Source organism: Diceros bicornis, chromosome 18, assembly GCF_020826845.1.
Source record: "Diceros bicornis minor isolate mBicDic1 chromosome 18, mDicBic1.mat.cur, whole genome shotgun sequence".
NCBI lineage: Eukaryota > Metazoa > Chordata > Mammalia > Perissodactyla > Rhinocerotidae > Diceros > Diceros bicornis.
In genome coordinates this window covers 12,631,124-12,651,982 of record NC_080757.1, presented here as the reverse complement: position 1 = coordinate 12,651,982, position 20,859 = coordinate 12,631,124, and the positions used below count along the sequence as shown (strand labels likewise).

The following is a 20,859-nucleotide window of genomic DNA, read 5'->3' as shown; positions in this document are numbered from 1 at the left end:
TTGTACTGCCTCAGCCAATGTCAACAGCAGCCACTTTTCCTTGTAACTCAGACCACGCTCACCCATGACAGGTTTGACATTTTGGCATTGGAGCTGCCTTGTGAATTTTTCATGTGTGTATGTTATTGCTCTGAGGCCAGTGGCTACATCTAACCAGTCCCACAAGGCTCAGAGATGCAGGGGGTATCTCTAAAGCCATTCTGAGGCAGTGTCACCCCAACCCTTATATCCAGATATTCAAGCCATTGGGCCACTTAGCCATTTGTAGACCAAATCAGCCAGCTGTGTGAATAGAGTAAAGACCTTCTAGATGAACAAGGTGGGTAATGCAGCCTGCGTACAGTGAGTGGTTCCCAGGGGATGAGGCCAGAGTGGGCAGGACCACGTGCTCTATCTGGGCACTTCACCTGTAGGTGCCCATAACATTCAAGACTACCATGGACGAAGGGGCTGGTTATACGGACACCCTCGATTTTTCCCAGCCAGACCAAGACTGCCGTGGGTGATTCCAGGACCCCCTGCCAAGCTCAGGAAGTCCCTATTTTCTCTAGGATGTCACTGATAGTATCATCTTTTCCTAAACGAAACTCTAGTTAGGAAACCCAGAGAAAACACTGTAACCCTCAACAACGGAGAAATATTTTGCCAAATTTAGATCCCACTTGACTTGTCTGAGGTTCTTAGTTCTTAAACAGCACACAGACTTGAGCCATTGAAGTTCATTTACTTGGCAAAATGAGGCCTCTTATTTCTACAAGGGAAAGATTAGAAATCATAAAACTCTTGAAGATTTTTGGACCTATCTTTAAAAAAACAGCATTTTGATAAGCTACCCCTTGCCTCCGAAAAATAAAAATAAAAAAAAGATCAGATGAAGTCAGTCTCACCTAATTATCGAGGGTTTGGGAGATGAAAGAAAATTCAAGAAATGTTTAAAGAGAGGGAATCCTAGCTACTAGGCTTTCCCTTTGAATCCAGAACAGGCACTACCTCGTGAATTTTCACCCAAAGTGTAAACCTAGGGCTGGCTGCATCGGCATCGCCTGGGAGCTTGTTAGAAACGCAGATTCCCAGGCCGCATCTCAGATCACCTGAATGGGACTCTTGGGCTGGCCCAGGAATGGGTGCTGAAGCTAACAAGCCCTCCGGGAGATTCTCATGCACACTCGAGCTTGAGAAGCACCGCTCTAGTGCTCCGAGGAGCTCGGCTGCAGAGGCGACAGTCTGACCCCCAGCAGCTGCCTTCCTCCCTCCCCCACGGCCTCACTCACCTTTGTTGTAGAGCGTCCCATCAAAGTAGTAGCTCCCCGTGTAGAAGCCAGTGGCATGCTCGATGAGGTGCCGCGCCCATGTGTTCCCGGCTCCTGGGAAGCTCGACAAAGCCACAAACACTTTGGACTTGGTGGGCAGGAACCTCCTGTCTGTGCACCGAGTGTCTGAAAGTCCAGAAGTCGTCTCAGCGTCACTCGCCCCCACTGTGACCCATAAACTCACCACCAGACTCCCCGAGACAGGAACTGCTGATCCAAGACTCTCACTTAATAGATGGGCAAGCTGAGGCCCAAAGAGGGGAAGGGATTTTCCACCTGTACCTTGGCCGCACAGGTGGGTGGCTGGCGGCCAGTGAAAGCCTCAGTGACAACAAGGCCTCCTGTACCCCAGTGCAAGAGTGGGGTGCGAATCAGTGCCCTGCGGACACTTAGCCCTGCTTTGTCTCCACAGCCACAGCTGAACCCTAGCTCCTGCACAGCACAGATAACTCCAGATTTTGGAAGGGAGGGGGGTGGGGGTCATGGCTGGGCTGACCAATGCCACACACCAGGTACAGCCAACAACAAACCAGGGCCGGACTAATTTCAGGCTAGTAGCCTCTCTGGGCCTCATCTTCCTTCCCCCCCAGGGCTGTGGCAAGGAGCACATGAAATCATCAGGTGAGAGCCCCAAAGGCTGTGCTGGGTCACAGTAGGTGCTGGATAAAGGTGGCAACATCCCTCCCCCCCGCTCTGCCTCTCATCAGCTCCTGAGGTCAGCTGGGGCTGACCTGATACTCACACAAGGGAGATGCTGGGGCCTGGGCGTAGCCCAGGAGCCTTACTGGTTCCCACGTCCTGGACTGGCTTTGGGAGGCCCCTGTGGCCACTGGGCTCCCATGCCACCCAACCCTACCACCCTATTCCTCTGGACTCTGTCTCTCTGCTCTTCCTCTCTTTCTCAAACCACCTTCATCCCCAGAGAAACTCAGATAAAGGTCAGGTGCTCTTCAAACCGAGCCCTGCATCCTACGTCCAACCTCCAGGGATGGTGGAGGCTGCCTCCTTCCCATTATCCCAAGATGGCATCACCCCCCAAGATGCCAGGGTTTTCACACAGACACCCTCCCCACCCCAGGACTGCACACCCAGCCATGGCTGGCATCTCCAGACCCCCAGACCAAATGCCACAGCCAGCAGTAGACACAGGGCAGAGGGCCCTGCACACCTTGTCCACCTCCAGGGCACAGCTCACCTTGCACGGGCGTCTGGTAGACCTCGCAGTACTCCGCCAGCCTCTGCGCCTCGGGCTCCTGGCCACACAGTGCGCCGTCCACGGCATCCCGTAGGTTGAACTGGGGAGTAGGGTAAGCACAGTAGCACTCCCAGCCCCTGAGGACAGCCAAGGGGAACTCCTGCCAAGGAAGCAGAGGACGAGAAGCATCTTGGGTGGATGCAAGGTCCACGCCTCCCGCAGCTCAGGTGCTGGGACGGACATGTGGGACGTACTGCTGGCGGCACGGGATCAACAGGGACGTCCGTCCGTCCTTCCACTGCCGGCCTCTGTGCCCAAACCCAGGGGAGAAAAAGCTCAATGAGACGTGACTTCTGCCCACCAGTAGCTCACAGCTGGCCAGTGACAAGTTAACAGTCAGCCCAGTGTGAGCCGAGCTATGACAGAGGGGTGAGCCAGGTGTGGAAGGCAGGGAGCAGGGCCTGGAACTGGACTTGCCAGCCGTCTAGGAAGTCATCAGGAGCGCCGGGGAGGGAACGGGGTTCTGCATGAGCGAACGTGTGCGTGGGTCAGAAGGGAAAGAGAAGCCCACACAGGGCAGCTCGGGGCTCAGCGGGTCACATCTTTAACCAACAGACTGTGAGCCCCTAGTTGGTTCTGGTATTCTCTCTGGCCATTCCTGGAAAGAGACCCAACCCAACCCTTGTGCCTGAAGTCCTAGTGCAGAGTGGGTGCAGGGCCGGTGACAACACACAATCCCACACAACCATCTCTCCAAGACAGGAGGGATGGGCAAGAGCAGACCCTGATCCCTCCGAGGTGCTAGCCCGATGGGCGCCTCCTGAAAACAGAGGGGCCCCGCCAGGTTTAGGAGAGGGAGGCGCCTCACCACGTGGGCCCAGCCCGCTCCTGGCAGTCTCTTGGTCCCCTCAGGGGAGGCTGCCCCACACAGCGGAGAGAGCTGGGACACTGAGCTCCCGCAGGCCTGCATGTGAATGCGGGGTCACGGGCTGGGTAACCTTGGGCAAGGGGCTGGACCTCTCTGCATTTCACCATTGAACAAAGGTAATAACATCCACCTTGCACGTTTGTTATGAAGCCTAGATGAGAAGGGTCCAAATGGCCCAGGGCTGGGCCTGGCACACGGTAGGTGCTTTCACAGAGGAACGGGACGTCCTGGGCTCCTAACCCCTGTGGGCATCAGCCACAGCTCGCTCAGAACTCCCCCCACCCACCTCTCCCACACATATTTTTTGAGCATCTACTATGTACCAGGAACTAGATAAGACACTTAGCCCCGTTTCATCTCTGCCTCTCCCTGCATCGTGCAAACACGAGATGCCAGCCTCCTGGAGTGCAGAGAGATGAGAGAGCAGTCTGTGAGCGTATGTGAGTGAGGAAGGCGGTGGGTGGAGAAAACTTCTCGCTGCTAAGGGAAACGCTGCTCAAACCTGTTTATTTTTTGCCCACAGCAAAAAATCTCATAAATAAATAAATAAAAGAAAATCAATAGCATTTCCTGAGCGTGGCTTGGCAGAGCCGAGGATCTCGGTACTCAGAAAAGTCAATATATGGTATCCCAGCCAAGGGAGGGCGAGGTGGGGAGCGACCTTAGGAGGGGTGGGAGGAGAGGCTGCCCCCCATGGTAGGCCTGTTGTGTCAGCACGGCCGCATTCTCTCCCGGATGCCTTGCAGCGCCCATGAAAACCTCTCCCACCTCCTCGTCCTCTTCAAGGCTCAGGGGCAGCTCTGCCTCTGCTGGCAATCTCGCCAAGGGCCAGGCCCACGCCCCTCGCCCGGAGCTGAGCTGTGGGGACAGCAGAGAGGATGCTTTCACTGCTCTCACACCACACACACACACACACACACACACACACACACACACACACACGCACGCTATCTGCTTCGAGAGCTCAGAGCTCCCTGTTGCATTGGAAGAACTCTTAAACATTCTACGGGACCATAAGCAAGTCACCTCCCCTTCTGGAACCTTAGTTTCTCCCTCTGTAAAATGGACATATTCCACAAGTCGGCCCTCTCACTAGCCTCCTCACGTGAGGGCCAGTGAGACCAGGACATCTATGCCCCCACCTTTCCTGGAAGAGGCTTGACACTCGGATTTCTCCAAGGATGGAGGATGGAGGATGGGGGTAGACAGTCGCTCTGGGTGTGCAAGGAGGGACCAGGGAGCAACCCCACATAGGACAGAAAGCACCAGGTTTAGAATCCAACAGACCTGGACTCAAATCCAGTGCCATGATTCAATATCTGTGTGACCCTGGGCCAGTCACTGGCCCCTCGGAGCTTCGATTTTCTCATCTGCAACACAGAGGCAGTGTGCTGGCAGAACGAAGGGAGGAGAATGCATGGAAAGGGCCCAGCCCAGTGTCCAGCGCATGGTAAGTGCCCCCCTATTCTACCTCTCAAGACCTTTAATTGTACTAGAGGCGGGCCCCAGACCACCCTCCTACATGCAGAGAACCCCCGAGTTTGATTCCTAAAATTCCTCACTTTGGCTCCCCCTCAACGGCCCCAAAAGCACAGGATCAGGACAAGGTCTGAAGCCCCTCCCCCAGTGAGCACACTTGTGGTCCTTTGGTCTTGAGCAGATGCATAAAGACAAGAATGGCTTTGAAGACTCCACGGCCACAGTGGGGCCCTAACCCCAGGACCAAGCCACACCCTCCTCCACAGCTGCTATCACTGTCAGAGCCCCAGGGAGGACCCAGCACAGGCAGCGGGGCCACCATCTCAGTGCAGAGCCAGGTGACTGGACTTGGGAGGGTGGGGACAAAAAGCTGACAAGTGCCATCAGTGCCTCTGGCTAGACTGCCCCGCCTGCGGCCCCCAGGCCATTCCTCTACAGAGAGCAAATCTGTGTCCTGACCCTCAATCAGGACACCCCCGGCTTTCTGGAAGCAAGTTCTCCTGCCATGTGAGATAGTGAAAAGCCATCACAGGAACTGCGACCTCCGGCCTCTGCTGTCTCCATCCGTCCTCCCCCACAGAGCCCGCATCCAGCTCATCCCACAGCAACCCCTGCATGGCAGCGAGCCGTGGAAACAAGCAGCCCGGGCGCCCGCGGAGGCAGCACAGAGGGCACACAGCCATCCATCTGCGTCCCCCGCACTTCTGTCTACACTGGCTGATACGGCTGGACTGTGTCCCCTAAAATTCCTATGCTGAAAGTGACTGTATTTAGAGACAGGGTCTTCAAAGAAGTAATTAAGTTAAAATGGGGCCATTAGGATGGGCCCCAATCCTATCTGACTAGCGTTGTTATAAGAAGAGATTAGGACACAGACACACAGAGAATGAGGGACGACCATGTGAAGACACCAGGCCACCTGCAAGCCAAAGAGACAGGCCTCAGAGAAACCAAACCTGCCAACACCTTGATCTCAGACCTGTGGCCTCCAGAACTGTGAGAAAATAAATTTCCGTTGTTTAAGCCCCCAGCAGTCTGTGGTAACTTGTTATAGCAGTCCTGGTAAACGATACACGTATTCTCACTGGTCCTTGGCCAGTGTAGACACCCCTACCTCAGGGCCTTTGTCCTTGCTATTCCCTCTGTCTGGAATGTTCTTCCCCCAGATAGCCTCATGGCTTTCTCCCTCACTTTCTTCAAGTCGCCTTCTCCGTGAGGCCTTCTCTGGCCACCCCATGTTGAGTTGCAATATCCCTCCCACCTTCACCAAAACACCCTGTCCCTCGTTGTGCTTCTTAATTTTGTTTCACTGAGGTGTAACTTACCGCGAAGAAATGCTGACCCTCTGTCGGTTTTGGTGACTGCCTATCAAGGTACATGGCGTTTCCCTCACTCCCTCACTCCCCAAGCACGGCTACGCTGATTTCTATCACCTCAGATCAGTTTTGTCTGTTCTAGAATGTCCTATAAATAGAATCACCCACTGCATATTTTTGTGTGTCTGGTTTCTTTCATTCAGAAGAATTATTGTTCAATCCACCCATGTCGGATTATGTGTCAGTTGACTGTTCCTTTTTATGGCTGAGTAGTATTCCACGTGTAGATGTACTGATTTGTGGATGCATTCACTTGATGGACCCCTGGGCTGTTTCCAGTTTTTATCTATTACGAATAAAGCTGCTACGAACACTCTTGCACAAGACGTTCAGTGGATAAATATTTTCATTCCTCCTGGGTAAACACCTAAGGTTCCTGCTCCATTTTTCTCCACAGTGCTTGTCACCATTCAGCGTACTATCTATTTTACTGATTTACCTGGTTTATTGTCTGCCTCTATCTAGGAGCACGTAAGCAGGGATTTTTGCTTGTCTGGTGTGTTTGCTGCATTCTCAGACCCTGGAACAGCATCTAGAACATGGTGGATGCGTAATGAAGGTTTGAGGGATGAACCAATGAATGAATGAATGAATGCCCTTTCCGGATCCCAGCTCCCCCCAAAGTTGTTGGCAATGGACTTGGGCATGAGCCCTCTGTTGGTCATTCGCACGCTGGCCACGAGAGAGGAGAAGAAAGCTCACTACATCTAAGCAATCCCTCCCCAACATCGGGACCCCCAGGGGCTCTGCTGTCCTGGGATTCCTGTTCAAAGAAGAAAATTTCACCGACATGGCAACTCTGCTCAGGGCGGGCTGGCTCTGCCTCCCCGGGTACCAGCGCTGCTGATGCTGATGCCTCACCATCCTCTATCCCAGGGCTGGGGATGGGCTGCCCCCAACAGTGACCCAAACCTTTTCGCTTCCTTGAGTGGATTGAACTGTCAAGTTGCTGGGTGTTTGCAGAGCGACGGGAGAGCTGTAGACAGTAATGTGGTTTTATTTACAACATAACTGCTTGGGCGACATCACTGGATTCTGAAAACACAGAACAATTTTCAGACCCTTGGGGATTTCTAGGACATGATTTCCATAAAAATTAAATATTGATGAATCTTATCTCTCTGCCAACTTCCTCGCTCCCCCTACCCCCACACCAAGCTTCAGTAAGAGAGAGAGAGAGAAAGAAGAGGAGAAAATGATCAGAGAAAGCAAGGCAGAAGGAGAAAGCGAGCACGCCAGGTGTGGGACTCTTTCAATCAAATAGATGAGGGGCTAATGAGGGAGCCAGCTCAGCCTGCGTCCAAGGGCAGGTGGATACACATCCTAATCCAGATCCTTCATCTACAGCCTGAGCCTGGGTGTCCAGGAGGGGCTGGGGTGGGGGCTGGAGCCGGGCCTGCAGCGTAGCAGGCATTCAGCCTGGAGCCAGGTCACGACACAGCAAGGGCTGGGCGCCCCAGGCGGCATGGATCCAAGTGCAAAGGCTTGGTCGTGGCCAAGGGGTCAAGAAGTGGACTTCCAACAGGCAAAGAGCAAGGCTCCAAGAAGGACTCCTCTAACAAACCAGCCCATCTGGGTCTCATCTCCTCTGTCTTCATTCCTCCTTGGGCACCTTTCTCGGGATCTCCAGGATTACAGAGAATTACAGAAATTTCAGAGATCAGAACCTCAGGTTTCCGAAGGGGAAACTGAGGCTCAAACGCAGGTGGCAAGCAACCCAAGACCTCAGATCGTCAGGGTGAGTGGAAAAAGAAGCCAGCCTTCTGGACTCCCAGGGCTTTGCCAGACACCACACTCAACTCCTCGGAGGCAAACACATGAATGCAGGGGATTTTCAATGCAATCTGCGAACGAGCACAGAGGCTAGCTCTGACCAGTCTCTCTTCTCCAGGGCAAGTTCCCTTCACTCCAGAGGCAGATCTGGACATTCAAGACACAAAAAGGAAAGAAGATGCCCTCATAGGTGGCTGTGGGGATGAGGGATAAAGAGGTTGACTTTTGCTTTCGGGCACTTGTCAGGCTGAATGAAAACCCATCTGCGGATCCTGTAACTGAGAGCATGCTTCCCTCGGACCTGACGGCCCTGGCGTCTGACCGCAAAACGGGGAGCTGTGTGGTTGGTAGAGCCAGCCACAGGGAAGTGGGACCAGCCCAAGGCTCGTTGTCAGGCTAGAAGCTCTCGACAAGCTCCTGAGCATCTCTGAGCTTTGGTTTTCTCACCTGTAAAAGGGGCACAGCTTAATGATAAGGGCTGGAGTCAGCAGGTGTGAGCTTAAATTTAGATGGACTGAGTCTTGATGTCTCCATCTGGAAGGGGGATTTATGGATGGAATGAAATACTTGTGGGGTGCTTGTCAGAGAGCAGACACTCAGCAACTTGGCTGGTCCGAGTCTGGGGGAGGCTCAAAGCATGGGACGGGCGCAGGGGCTTTGGGCCCTCCCTCCATATCTACTCTTCTCCATGGGAAGAGCTGACTCACCAGCCCCCTTCCATGTGTCCAGCCTCAAAAGTGCTGCCTCAAAACTGTTTGGGGCAAATGTCAGTGTGTCTCCAGGAAGCCCTAGGGGATGTCCCCTTGGGTGCTGGCTCTTTGCAGACCAGAGTCTCCAGACAGCAGACCCACTAACCCAGCCCCACACAGCACCTTCCCCATCAAAGCCAAACACACATCAAAAGGAAGAGTCTATGAAACACCACGTGGCTAGAAACCACCAAACCCTCAGGATCCCAAGGTGCCTGGACTTCTGCTGACCTGAGAGAGGACCAGCCCCTCGTCTTAGGCAGTTTCTCAAACATCCCACGCACAGCAAAGGAACCAGGAAACGTCGACCAATAATGATCATCATAACCATCATCTGGAATATTCACTACTCAAGAGACACCCAAATCACAAAACTCTCTCATGTCCACAAAGTCAGTGAGTCCTCCTCAGTATCTGGTGAGGCATGTCCACCTCCGCTGACCCCATCCAGCAGATGAGGACACTGAGGGTCATGGCTGTGTGATTTGGCTGAGATCACGAGACGAGAAAACAGCAGAGCAGGGATATGTACCAGACCACTGTGACTCTAAAGCCACCTTTCTCCCATCTTCAGAATGTTAATAAGGCTAGGGGCCTCACTTCTCAAAATGTACCAAAAGTCTCAAAAGTGCACACATGAAATGTACATATCCTTTGCCCCAGCAATTCCATATCTGATCATATAACCCAAGGAAATAATGATGAACATGCTCACAGGTTTACCTTCAAGGATGCTCATGGCAGCACTGTTTATAACAGCAAAGAAAAAAACAGAAACTGCCTAAATGTCCCCCAGCAGAGGGCGGAATGCCTTGTAGCCATGAAGGGCACAGCATGGCAAAGGGAAAGTTCACGATGCATTAGATGAGAAAAGGGAACAAATGGAAGGAAAGAGTCAATTTTTTAAAAACAAATTCCATATACATACACCTAGAATAAAAAACCAAAATCGTATAAAATGTTACTAGTTGTTCTTTCCGACTTTCTCTGGTAAAGTTACAGTTGAGTTTTAATTTTATTTTTGCATTTCCAAATTTTCAAAGTTTTCTAAAAGAGACATGCATTACCTTTGTAACCACCCCCTCAAACAATAAGTGTTCTTTAAAGACACACACCCAGTATAACATCGACAGGTTTACTACGGAATTTTTATAAGAAATCCAAAACTGCACCATATCAGTCACCCAGCATTTGACTGTCCAGCATTTTGGCAAAGGGAAAAATTCTTTTAATTCACAAAACCCAGACCCTTACAGCACTTGGCAAAAACGTGAAACTGCGTGTCTCATGGAGGCAATGAGTCCCCCCAGCATCGACTGCATCTATGGGGATCCCAGAGGATTTAGCCGGAGCAGCCACCCAGCAGAGAACAGGCAGCTCCACATTAAGGCACGCCTTTGCGTTTCACAGGCGGCTGGGTTAGTGCCACCATTAAATGGCCAAAGAAAAATCCTTAGAAGAAATGGCAAGGGCAGAACATCCAAGTGATTACTATTCTGATGAAGAACTTATACACGCAGCAGAGGCTAAAAGAGGGCAGGCAGAAAGGGTAACCCTCTCTTCCTCCTTCATCCTCTCCCTCTGGTTCCTTTCTCAGTACAACCATTAGCAGTTGCTGGGAGAAGAGACCTCGGATCACAAGGCGTAATAGCTGGTGAAGCTTCACACGTCCGTAACCTGTTTGCAGGTGGGGTTGGGTTTCCACCCATCAGCCTCGCGCCGGGAACGCGTGCTCCCACAAATGGTCTATCTGCCTGCTCACAACATCGGGCCTCAAAATTAATTACCCCAGATCTGAATTGGTAGCAATGCAAATATCTAGGCTCCCCTTCCGCTCGTTCTCACCTTCTGCCCAAACGAAGGAGGCGATGGGGTCTCGAGCACTGAGAATGAGCAGCTTTCCTTCCATCTCCAGTACGATCGTGGGAAATCAGACGAGATCATTTTACAGTGTTTAAAAACACATTACATTGGTCAAGTCCCTCTTGCTGGCAGAGAGTCAGATCATTAAGATGCTGATATTGCCCCAAATGTTCTTTTTCTGTCAAACTACACTCCTGGAGCTCCCTAAATCCATTTTAACTAACTAGCGAAAAACAGAGATTTTTATCTGGGGCCACAAATGAACCTCGGATGGTGCTCAAAACTGGGGCACTGCAGGGAGGGCTCCCCCCCTTTTCCCGCTTTCCAGCCCCACCTCTCGCATCTGCTGCTCCGGGACCCACTGCCCAGCCAGCCCTAATTGAGCCCCCAGCCCCACCCTCAGATTCAGTTCTGCCCCATTTAACGTTTTGCTGTGAGTATTTTCCATCATAAAAGTCTTTGAAAACATTTTCAATGGCTGTATTATAGTCCACGGTACGGCTGTGGCATAATGTAACCATATCACAGGACATTTGAGCTTGTCTTTCTGCCAAATTAGGATGAGATAAAGCTGCCACTGGGACAGCCCTGCAGCCTCAGTGCCCCTGGCCTTTCTGGAGAGAAAGCGCTTGGCACTTCAGACAAGAACATACAGCCAGACATCCCCGAATTCCTCTCTCTCACCCACTCTCAACGTCCAGGAGAGGAGAGAGAAAATCATTCCTGCAAAGAGGTCCCTGGGCTCCGCAGGCCTGGCTCAGCTGAACTTCCAACTGATCTCACATCCACCAGACCTCAGCGCCAGAGGCAGAATTTGCTTCCTCATCCCCATCAAATGGTTGGAAAAGACAATTGTTCACCGGGATTCAGACCCGTGGGGAATGTGGGCCACGCCTGGGCACTGCTGAGCTGACACATTCAAGCAGGCCCTCTAGGGCGGTGGTTCTCCACTGGGGGTGACATCTGGCTGTGTTTGGAGACAGTCTGGGTTGTCACAACCGAGGGGGGAGGTACTATTGGCATGTAGTGGGTAGAGGCCGGGGATGCTGTAAATATGCTACAATGCACACACAGATCCTAAAACAAAGATTTATCCGGCCTGAAATGGCAATAGTTGCAAGATTGGGAAACCTTGCTCCAGAGTGAAATCAGAGCCCCAGCAAAGCCCCCACTGGGAAACCACAGGACTGACAGCTGCTGGGGGCCGTGCAGAGGCGTGACACACCAAGTCACACCAACATCCATCCACAGGGTGAGACAAGAGAGGATGGACGGACGGACAGCCCGGGAACCAAAGGCTCACTCTGTTGGGTAGATGGTGGCTCTCCTTGGACGCATGATGTCTGGGGCATTGGCCTTGCCTGACCTGGAATCTCTCCCTCCAGAGCCAGGTCACAGGTCAATGTCTGTGCAGCTTTGCCAAAGCATCTCTGAGGGTGGCCCTGAGGACCGCTGCCTCCCAAAGGGATCCACAGAGGATGCTGCCACTCCAGAGCATCCTCCACAGCTATGAAGCACCACCCAGGCATCCCGACCCCTCCCTGCCACACCGTCGGCAGCTCCCTCTTACCCACCGAAAAACGTCTGGACTTCGAGGCAGGCATCCAAGGCCCACTGCAATTTGTCTCGCCCTGCCCTCCACACCACTCCATGTGGACTTCCACTCTGGGTGAGCCGGGCTGCTTGCCCACTGCCTCGTTCCTGCTCAGCAGTTGCCTAGTCTTGCAATGCCCTCCTCATGCCCTTCATCTGCCTGTTGACGCTGCCCCCCCCCTTCCAGCTCCAACCCTCCCAAAAAGTTGCAGGCCTCCTCCTTAAGCCTCCCTCCCAGCCTCCTTCAACCCCATCAGGCGCTGACCTAACTCCACTGAGGGTCAGAGGCGCCCAGCTCCTGTCTGAGCCCCTCCCTAGCTGTGAGCTCTACCTCATAAGTAGGGCCGGGTCTCACCCACACCTGGGCTCTGTGGGCACCCCCATAAATGTCAGCACACATGTTTGGCCACATCCCACTAAATGTGTCCTGCTAAGACCCACTTTCAACTTGAAAGCTGGAAACGATGACTCTGCTCCTCACAGCTGCAAAATTCCGTGCATCTAAACAATGGGACTAAGGAAATGCCCTTCCTCCCAGCCCCATCCAACAATACAGGGGAGGCCGGATCACAAACAGGCCTCAGCACAGATTCCCCGGCCTGTGTGACCTTAGAGCAAAGGCCACTTCTGAGAACCGTGGACGCCCTCTCATCCTTGTTCTGACCTGGACAATTCACAGCAGCACTGGCCAGAGCTGAGCAGGTAACTTGCCCTTGAAACATGCTGCGAAAGGAGACACACAAGGTGCTAAGGTGCAAGATGGCATAAGATACCAAGAGCCTGCAGCTATCTTTTGGCACATGCTCCAGTACAAAATTGCAGCAAGCTGGATTTGCGCCAGTAAATAGGAAGAAAGGGTGAAAATAGATGTTGAAGAGTTTTACGTCTTTACAATCTGTGTCTGTAACCACAAGGCAGAATTCTCTGGGCCCCCGTGGGCTGCCCGAGAGGAGGCACCCCCAGAATACTGGGGCATCTACCTAGGATGCTGCTTTGAAGCCACCCTCCCCAAAAGAAGAGTCACAAGGGTGCCTTGTTCCCACTCAGGCATCGCTGGCCGGAGTCTAAGATTACTATAACCTTTGTCAAGGGCAATAAGGCAGAGTTTACCAACATGAGAGCACACACAGCCTTGGACCCCACATGTCCTAGGAATCTTATCTTACAGATCCGTGGACGCAAAACGACCCACCTACAAGGATAGCCATTGCAGCCTTGTTTGTAAAAGCAAAAGACTGGAAACAACCTAAATGCTTAACAGCAGGGGATTGGTTAAATAAATTATAGGACATCCGCGTAATGGAATAAAAGAATGGGAAGGCACTTTCTGTGCCGATATGGAGCAATCTCTAAGACATACTGTCAAGGGAAAAGGGTACAGGGCAGGCTGGTGTGTGTAGCTTTGTACCATCTGTGGGGTTTGTAAAGGAATTATGAATTTGTGAAAAAACAATGGCTTGAATATTCCTGGGATCTGAAAGTGGATGCAGGAACTCAGGACCTTTAGCTGCCTCCAAGGAAGGACCCTGGGTAGGTGAGGCTCAGGACGAGAGGAAGACTTCTCCCTCTCCACCCTTTGGTGTCTTCTTATTGTGTTCCATGCGAGCATATTACCTATTAAGGAATAATTTAAAACCCTAAGGACACACAGATGTGACACACTGCCTGCTCCCTCTCCTCTTGTATCACCTCTCCTGTCTCTTCCTCATACACTCTGCCTGCCCATCCCCTCCCCCCGCCCGATGTCACACTGAGAGGCAGCAGCACAAAGAGCACTCTGGTGTGGTGTCAAGAGTGGGCTGTACAGCCGGCCGCTCCCTCTGTGCCTGCGTCTGAATGCTCTCACTTCTGCAAACCTGCACCGGCTCTTGCAGCGAGCAGGGCTCAGAGATCTCCCCTCACAGAGCACTGGGAGGATTAACAGATCACCGGTGGGAAGGCCTCTCACACAGCACCCAGCACACAGGACGACAGCCCCAAGTTTGTTAACTGAACGGGCCCGCCTTCAGCCTGGTCTGGACCAGCTGAGTTCCTCTGATTCCAGTGGGGGGCCCTCCAGGAAACTGCTCTGAACCGCAGGTGGGAAGGAAGCCCTGAGAGAGTGGCTCATTTCCTTGCGTGCGTGAGCAGGTGTCCCTGCTGCCTCTACCCACGGCTCTGCTCCCACAGTGGCGGGGAGAGGGGAAGAAGGGGTCCCCAGGCCAGATGTCTGTGAATCAACAAACTCTTCTTGGCTCGCTGCACTGTGTCTCGTGAGCCCTGATTCCAAGACATCCTGGGCAGTGGCTTCACAAACGCTGGAGACACAAGAGAGCCACTTCAAAGGCTGCACTTGTGCAAGAGGAAAGAGCGTGTGAAAGGCTCTGTCTCCACCCGCCTCCAAGGGAAGCATCTCAAGAGGGCTGAGAACACGGGAGCAGAGGGCGGGCAGCTCCCGGTGGGTGGGGGCACAGGGGAGGGCGTGCTCCTTTATGTCCAGCCACATCTGCTCTCACCGAGCCCACTCCCTGCACCCTCCACACCACCAGCAGACCGGGGCTAGGCTGAGTTCAAATCCTGGCTCCACCACTCATGAGCTGTGTGACCTCAGGCAGAATGCTCAAGCCCTCTCTGCCTCAGTCTCCTTACCTGCAAAATGCAGATAATCACAGCACCTACCCTGAAGGGTCGTCACGAGGATTAAATGGGCTAACACACGTAAAGTACTTGGAACAGCACCTGGCGTGGAATAAACGGTCAACACGTTAGCCACTGCTGCTAACCATCATCATCCTCATCATCGCCAAGGCCCTCCTCTCTCCCAGCCCCACTCTGCTACACTGCCAGGTGTCACAGTCCCATGAAGACTACTGAACCCCAGCACACAGGAGCAGCCCCAAACCCCAGCCGACTGGCACCTCAGGCCATCTCTGGGGCCATAGCAGCCAGCCCAATCTGGAGACCACTGGACTCAGCCCCAGATCTCAACGCTCTTTGGACATCTGCTGGGTCTCACCAGGCTCACTTCACACTCCCCCCGTCCTGCCTTTTGCAAGCCCCATCTGGCCGTGACCAACTTTTCCCACGCCAGAGCTAACATGTAGGGCCTTTGGTGCCCAGCCCAGCCCTTGCACAGAGTCACACTCCACTCCTCTGCGCAGGCTGAACCCGAGGTGCACGTGTGAATCTGGCCCCTGCGGTCAGATTCACAGTCAGAACACTATCAGTGCAAATAACGGAAAACCCATCAGCTCTCCGCAAGTCCCGAGCCAGCATCTTCCTGCTTCCAAACCAAGTCAATTTAACATCTGACACTTGTGCCAAGAGCTCACGGCGGGAAAGACACGATCCTTTCAGCTTTACAACCTTTGCTGACAATTCCCCACCCGGCCTGGGATCGTCAGCGTTCGAGACGGGCTCCCTGCCAGCACCGGCGGTGATGTCGCGCCTCTCTCCCCAGCTCCCGCGCGGGCTCTGAGAGTGGACATCTGCAGCCCAGCACGGGCACCCGCCCCTCCCTGAGACCACTGCACACGCTGGACGGTTAAAGGACAGGGTTGTGAAATTATAATTGGTCTTACTTTCTGGGAACAAAATCCTGAGCACGTCTCCACCGTCACGTTGGCCTGTACCAGGGAGTCGGGGAAGGCGTGCGTGACGTTCTCTGGCAGTCTGAAGCACCCTCGGCTCATGACGGTCCTCCCTGCGGCGAAGGAAATGGGTTTCTGGTGAGAAATGGTGCCCACAGGTGTTGGTGCTCGTCACAAGGGAAAATGGTGGCTTCAGATCCCAAAACAGGTGTAAATATACCCGGGGGGGGGGCAGATTTCAAATCGGAGAGGGTAAACTGCCCTGGAGGGGGTGTGGTGAAGCCAAGCTCCTGAGAGAAGCCAGGCACCAGAACTTTGGTCACCCAGGGTCACCGACAAGGGGCCACCTGGCTCAAACTGTTCAGCTCAGATCTCGCTTCTCCTGCCAGCTCTCAGGGGACAGTGTTCATTCACCTATCCATCCTTCCTTCCTTCCTCCAATAAATCTGGATTGTGCATCTATTATGCGCCAGATTCTGTACTAGGTGACCCGAGAGGCTGATATTCCGGAAAATTCTGTCTTCCCCACACATGCATAAAAAGAAAAGTAGATTTGGGAATCTGAAATCATGCCACGTTCCCTCTCACTGTGCCGTCGAGTCACACCACTGCTCTGCTTTCTCTCTGATCTTGAACTCCCACCCAAATTCTAGGAATACTCCTGAAGCCTGTGTTACAAAGGAAGCCTCCTGCCAAGTTGTTCTCCAGAGCTTCTGGTGGAAAAGTCCAGCTTGCTAGTTGGCTTCCTTGGTGGTGACCAAACCTTCTGGAATGTTCCGGCACCAACTGCTCATATTTCTTCCAGATTCATCCGAGTTTCTCTAGATGGCATCCTGATTCATAGCCCATCTTCCTTTTAACACAACATCTCCTGGGGCTCAGCATCTCTCCCACCTCTCTCTGCCTGCCACAGCTCTTGACCAGCAGGAGAAACCCTCTCACCAGCCAGCACCATGGCAGAAGGGCTCTCTGCATGCAAAACTGCAAAAGGGGACCAAGCCCTGGGTCTGGAAGCCCATCCGATGGAGTGCAGCACCAGCAGTCTGAATGCCAGGGCACAGGCCTGTTAGGGCACACAGTCCACGATGAGCATCCTATGGCCCGGGGTCAAGTCCTGGCACTGCCAGTGACTCGCTCTGACACTTGGGTGTGTTATGGACTCAGAGACTCTCCATTTCCTCACCTACATAACGCCCGGCAGCTAGAGTTGTTCTGAGGAGCGACACGCACCCACGTGCCAGCCCCTGAAGGGGCTGCATCTCCCACGACCTCTTCTCTGCCCTGGCTTTTGGTGTAAGGGCCGAGTGACAGCTTGTGCGGGCTCAAGAACTCCTTCCTGTCCTGGGGCATGAATGGCCCCCAAAGAACAAAGTATCTAGATGGCCTGGACTGTGGCCCTCAGCTGGCTGCACTGGGGTGGGACAGACACCAGGGAGACTGGCTCTGGGGCAGGTGGCAAGGGAGGTGACCAGGACAGGCAGGGTGCAGGGAGAGTGGGATGACCAGCATCCCAGTGAGTCCCAGGCCACAGGAAGGTACAAAACAGAGCTCTTGGTGGGGAGGCTGCATCTGGGTCACCCCCGTGCTCCCCACACCCAGCCCTGACCCTGACACACAGCAGGTGCCCAGTGAGTACTGATGAAGGAATGAACATGACAGGGCACGTGAGGGGGCAGCATGAACTGCAACAGGTTACAATACGAGAGCTGCTAGAGCGGGCAGCATCAGCTGTGTCTACACCTCACTGACGGGACTGTGGGGGACGAGGCTGCCATCTGCTGCAGTCTCTTCCACACCTTCTCCCTCGCTCCCCGGGTGAGAGCCCCACGGCCACTTAAGGCAGAAGGGCACCTCCAAGGTGAAGCCACTGGGGAACTGCTCAGCACCCAACTCTGATCCCAACCCGGGAGCATGTTCCTGGGTCTTACTACTTGTGGGTGCTCCTTGCCAGTGACATTTAAGACGGGTGGTCACCTGGTCACCTCTTGACAGACATCCTGTTAGCTCATCCCCTTGAGAAGGGAGCGTGCAGGCAAAGGTCAACCACAAGGGCTCCACAGCCTGCCAGAAGGGGCGGCCACTGCACCGTTTTCAACATGAGACACGACATCAGGTCTAGCCGACTCAGGATCTGAGTCTGGCTTGAATGACTGGGGCTTCTGACCCTTACCCAACGGTTGCCCATTGGGTATACAATTATCTCTAACAGTCAGTGGCTGAGCAGGCAGGAGGAGCGGGCAGGGCAGCCCAGAGCCCACACACGGACCTGGTCCTGCTGGGTTGCAGCGGGGAGGGGTCGGGGGCTAATGTTGTTTGAACCCAGGGAAATCAAAGGTCCAAGAAGCCAGCCTGGAGCAGTGTGGTCCTCAGAAAGCCCATTTGGATGCCCAGGTGTCAGGGCAGGACTGAATATATCCATGAACCACAGCAAACCCCCATGCCAGGACGGGGCCTGGCACAGAACAGGACCTGTTGAGTTAATGGTCTCACGAGTGAATCCATAGAGTGTGCTCTCAGGTCTCCACCTCATCCCCGTTCCCTCACCTGGAGCCCTTGTTCCCAGACACATCCTGTCTGAATACAAGAAACACCTAAGCAGCCTCAGGGTGCCGGGTCTGAACACTGAGCCCCTCTCCCCGTCACTCTGACCCCACAGACAGCGGCCAGGGTTGGTGTTTAAGCTCACCCGTGGTTCTCAAAGCCAGGCTTCTCTGCTGCGTGGCAAACTCATTCGTTGCTAGGAGAGCTCTCCCAGAAACCCCTCTGCAGTCTTAGCTTCTGCCCCGACACCTCTTTCTCTGAGCCCTGCCCTGTTCTGGAACTACTGCATCAGCTCTCCTGGAGCCCTGTTACTAGGACCATGGCCAGAGGGGACTGTGTCCCTGAGTCAATGTGCCTGGACGCTGGCCTGTGCCTCCATCATCTCCTGTCCCACCTTTGCCAGTGGTGGGGGGAGGTCTCCCATGCTCTGACTTCTTCCCAGCCCAGCCCCTCCCATCATGAAAAGGATGGCCCCAGACACGTGCCAATGTGCACAACCATGTTATTTTCTAAAGGAGCCTTGTATAATTCGATTAAGCAGATCTGGGGCTCAGCATGTTGAATGAGGACGAACCTAGGTTTCAAATGCACCTAGTTGGGCTCCTCAATCATCATTTCTATTTGACAACACTTTCACTTGAAATTCTTGGGGGTTCCATCTTGCTGTCTGATGCAGCAGCTTCCCCTCCCTCATGGCTGATTATTTCCTCCTGAGTTCTGTAATTTTGAATTGTAAGCTCGTCTTCCATGAGAATTTATCTACGGGAGCTCTCTACACTGGGGCTGGTGGCACAGCTCTCAAGAGAGATTTTCCATTTGCTTCTCCAGCATCTCCAGATGGCCCAGAGCCAATTTTCATGTTGGAGCTTTTGGGACCAGGCAGATAGCATCAATTTGAAACTCAAAAACAAAACACAACACAACAAAAAAAAACTCATACAAATGCAGGCCTGCAATTACAAAGTCTTAGGAAGATTTTTTTTTCCCCACATCAAGCTCAGTTCAAAACAGACAACTTTTCTTTATATCTCCCTGAACTGAGGTGGTATTTTTTTTTTAAATCTAAAATCTTATTGATTTATACTTCAGTGGAATTGAATCCCACTTTACACAGAGGTTTCGATCCAATTTCCTACTCTGATAGGCCCGAAGCTCTTTTCTGCCCTACTTGGACACTGAAGCCTGAGCCGCGTGAACACCAAGACCAGAAACTTCCCTCTGCAGAGACGCAGAGCTGCACAGCATCTTCTACTCTCATCTCACGACCGGGACTCTTAGCTCAATCTTCATTTCTGGAGCCAGAGATTTCCTTATCTTCTTGCTAGTTCAGCTACGCATTTAAAATAATGTTTGTGCAATTTTATCCAGCATTTCTAGGTGTTTTATCACTAGGAATCTTTCAGATTATCTGGTCTGCCCCATTGCTGGAAATCTAGGCCTCCATCTGTACTTTACAAAATAGACTGGAACCCAGAGAGGGGGAGCAAGCTGCCTGAGGCCACACAGCATGGCTGAGACACACCTAGGCCTAGGCTCTACTTCCTGATCAATTTGTCTCTCCTGCAGGGGACAAGGAAAGATGTGCCTCAGTCATGAACTCAAGTAATTTTTGGCGGACGCTAACCATTCCCCTCCCTCCCCTGCCCCGGCCACAAGCCTGTCCAGTGAAGGTGATAAGGAAAGGAGGACACAGGTTCTGTCCCATGTCGTCTGGACAAGAGACTGTGGGCGATGGGCAGTCAGAGAGAGGGAACAGACAGAGCTGAGGGAGAGGCCGGCACACTCACGCCTCCTGGAGCCCGGCTGCAGCTCCTGCATGCGGTACACGGAGAGCCGGCCAAGGCCGCCGCACGCGGAACCCTTCTCCCCCTTGCACTCATGGTTACACTCCTCCGGCCCGACGCTCATCGCTGGGAGCCGGTTCCCGCAGTAGCATTCGGCCCCGGCCTCCAAGCCCGCGTAGACGTAGGACCTGCAGGAAGAGGGGGCCTGGGGTGAGTTTCGACCTTGGCCCAGAGCTAGGGCTGGGGTCCCAACAGCACTGAAGTCTAGATCAAGGAGGGGCAGCTGGGTCTGGGGCCAGGACTAGGGCTGGGCCTGACGCTGAGGGCAGGTCTGGGTGAAGAGGGGCCACAGCCATCAGCACATGGCTGGCCTCAGGGGTCAGTCTTCAGCCAGACGTGAGGGTCATCTGGATGGGTTTAGGGAACAGTCTTTCCTCTGTGATAAGCTCATGTCATCAGCCCCATTGGTCCCCTGTCAGCCCTGAGCTTGTCCCCTAAAGTGCCATCCACGGAAACAGGTTACAGCAAGTCTAAAGCCGTGGTGTGCTGGTAAACTGGTCCTCAGTGTGGCAGGAAGGAGCATTTGTCAATTTCTGTGGTGTAAATACTCCCATCATGGACGATTTCAAGCTACCGACGGTTTAGTAACAGGCTTACAACATTTCTAAATATTTACGTCTGCCCTCGTGAGTCAGCATG

At 53.3% G+C, this 20,859-nt stretch overlaps 1 protein-coding gene across 1 annotated transcript in view; it reads right to left on the bottom strand.

Moving 5' to 3' along the window:
- The window catches only part of WSCD1 (WSC domain containing 1), a 43,176-nt gene that overhangs the window by 4,750 nt on the left and 17,567 nt on the right, over window positions 1-20,859 (bottom strand). Inside the window, exons 4-7 of the mRNA XM_058560006.1 lie at window positions 20,164-20,348; window positions 15,827-15,948; window positions 2,506-2,665; window positions 1,272-1,436 (exon numbers count right to left, since the gene is read on the bottom strand). Coding sequence (XP_058415989.1) covers window positions 1,272-1,436; window positions 2,506-2,665; window positions 15,827-15,948; window positions 20,164-20,348 — 632 coding nt within the window. The remainder of the gene's footprint in view (window positions 1-1,271; window positions 1,437-2,505; window positions 2,666-15,826; window positions 15,949-20,163; window positions 20,349-20,859) is intronic.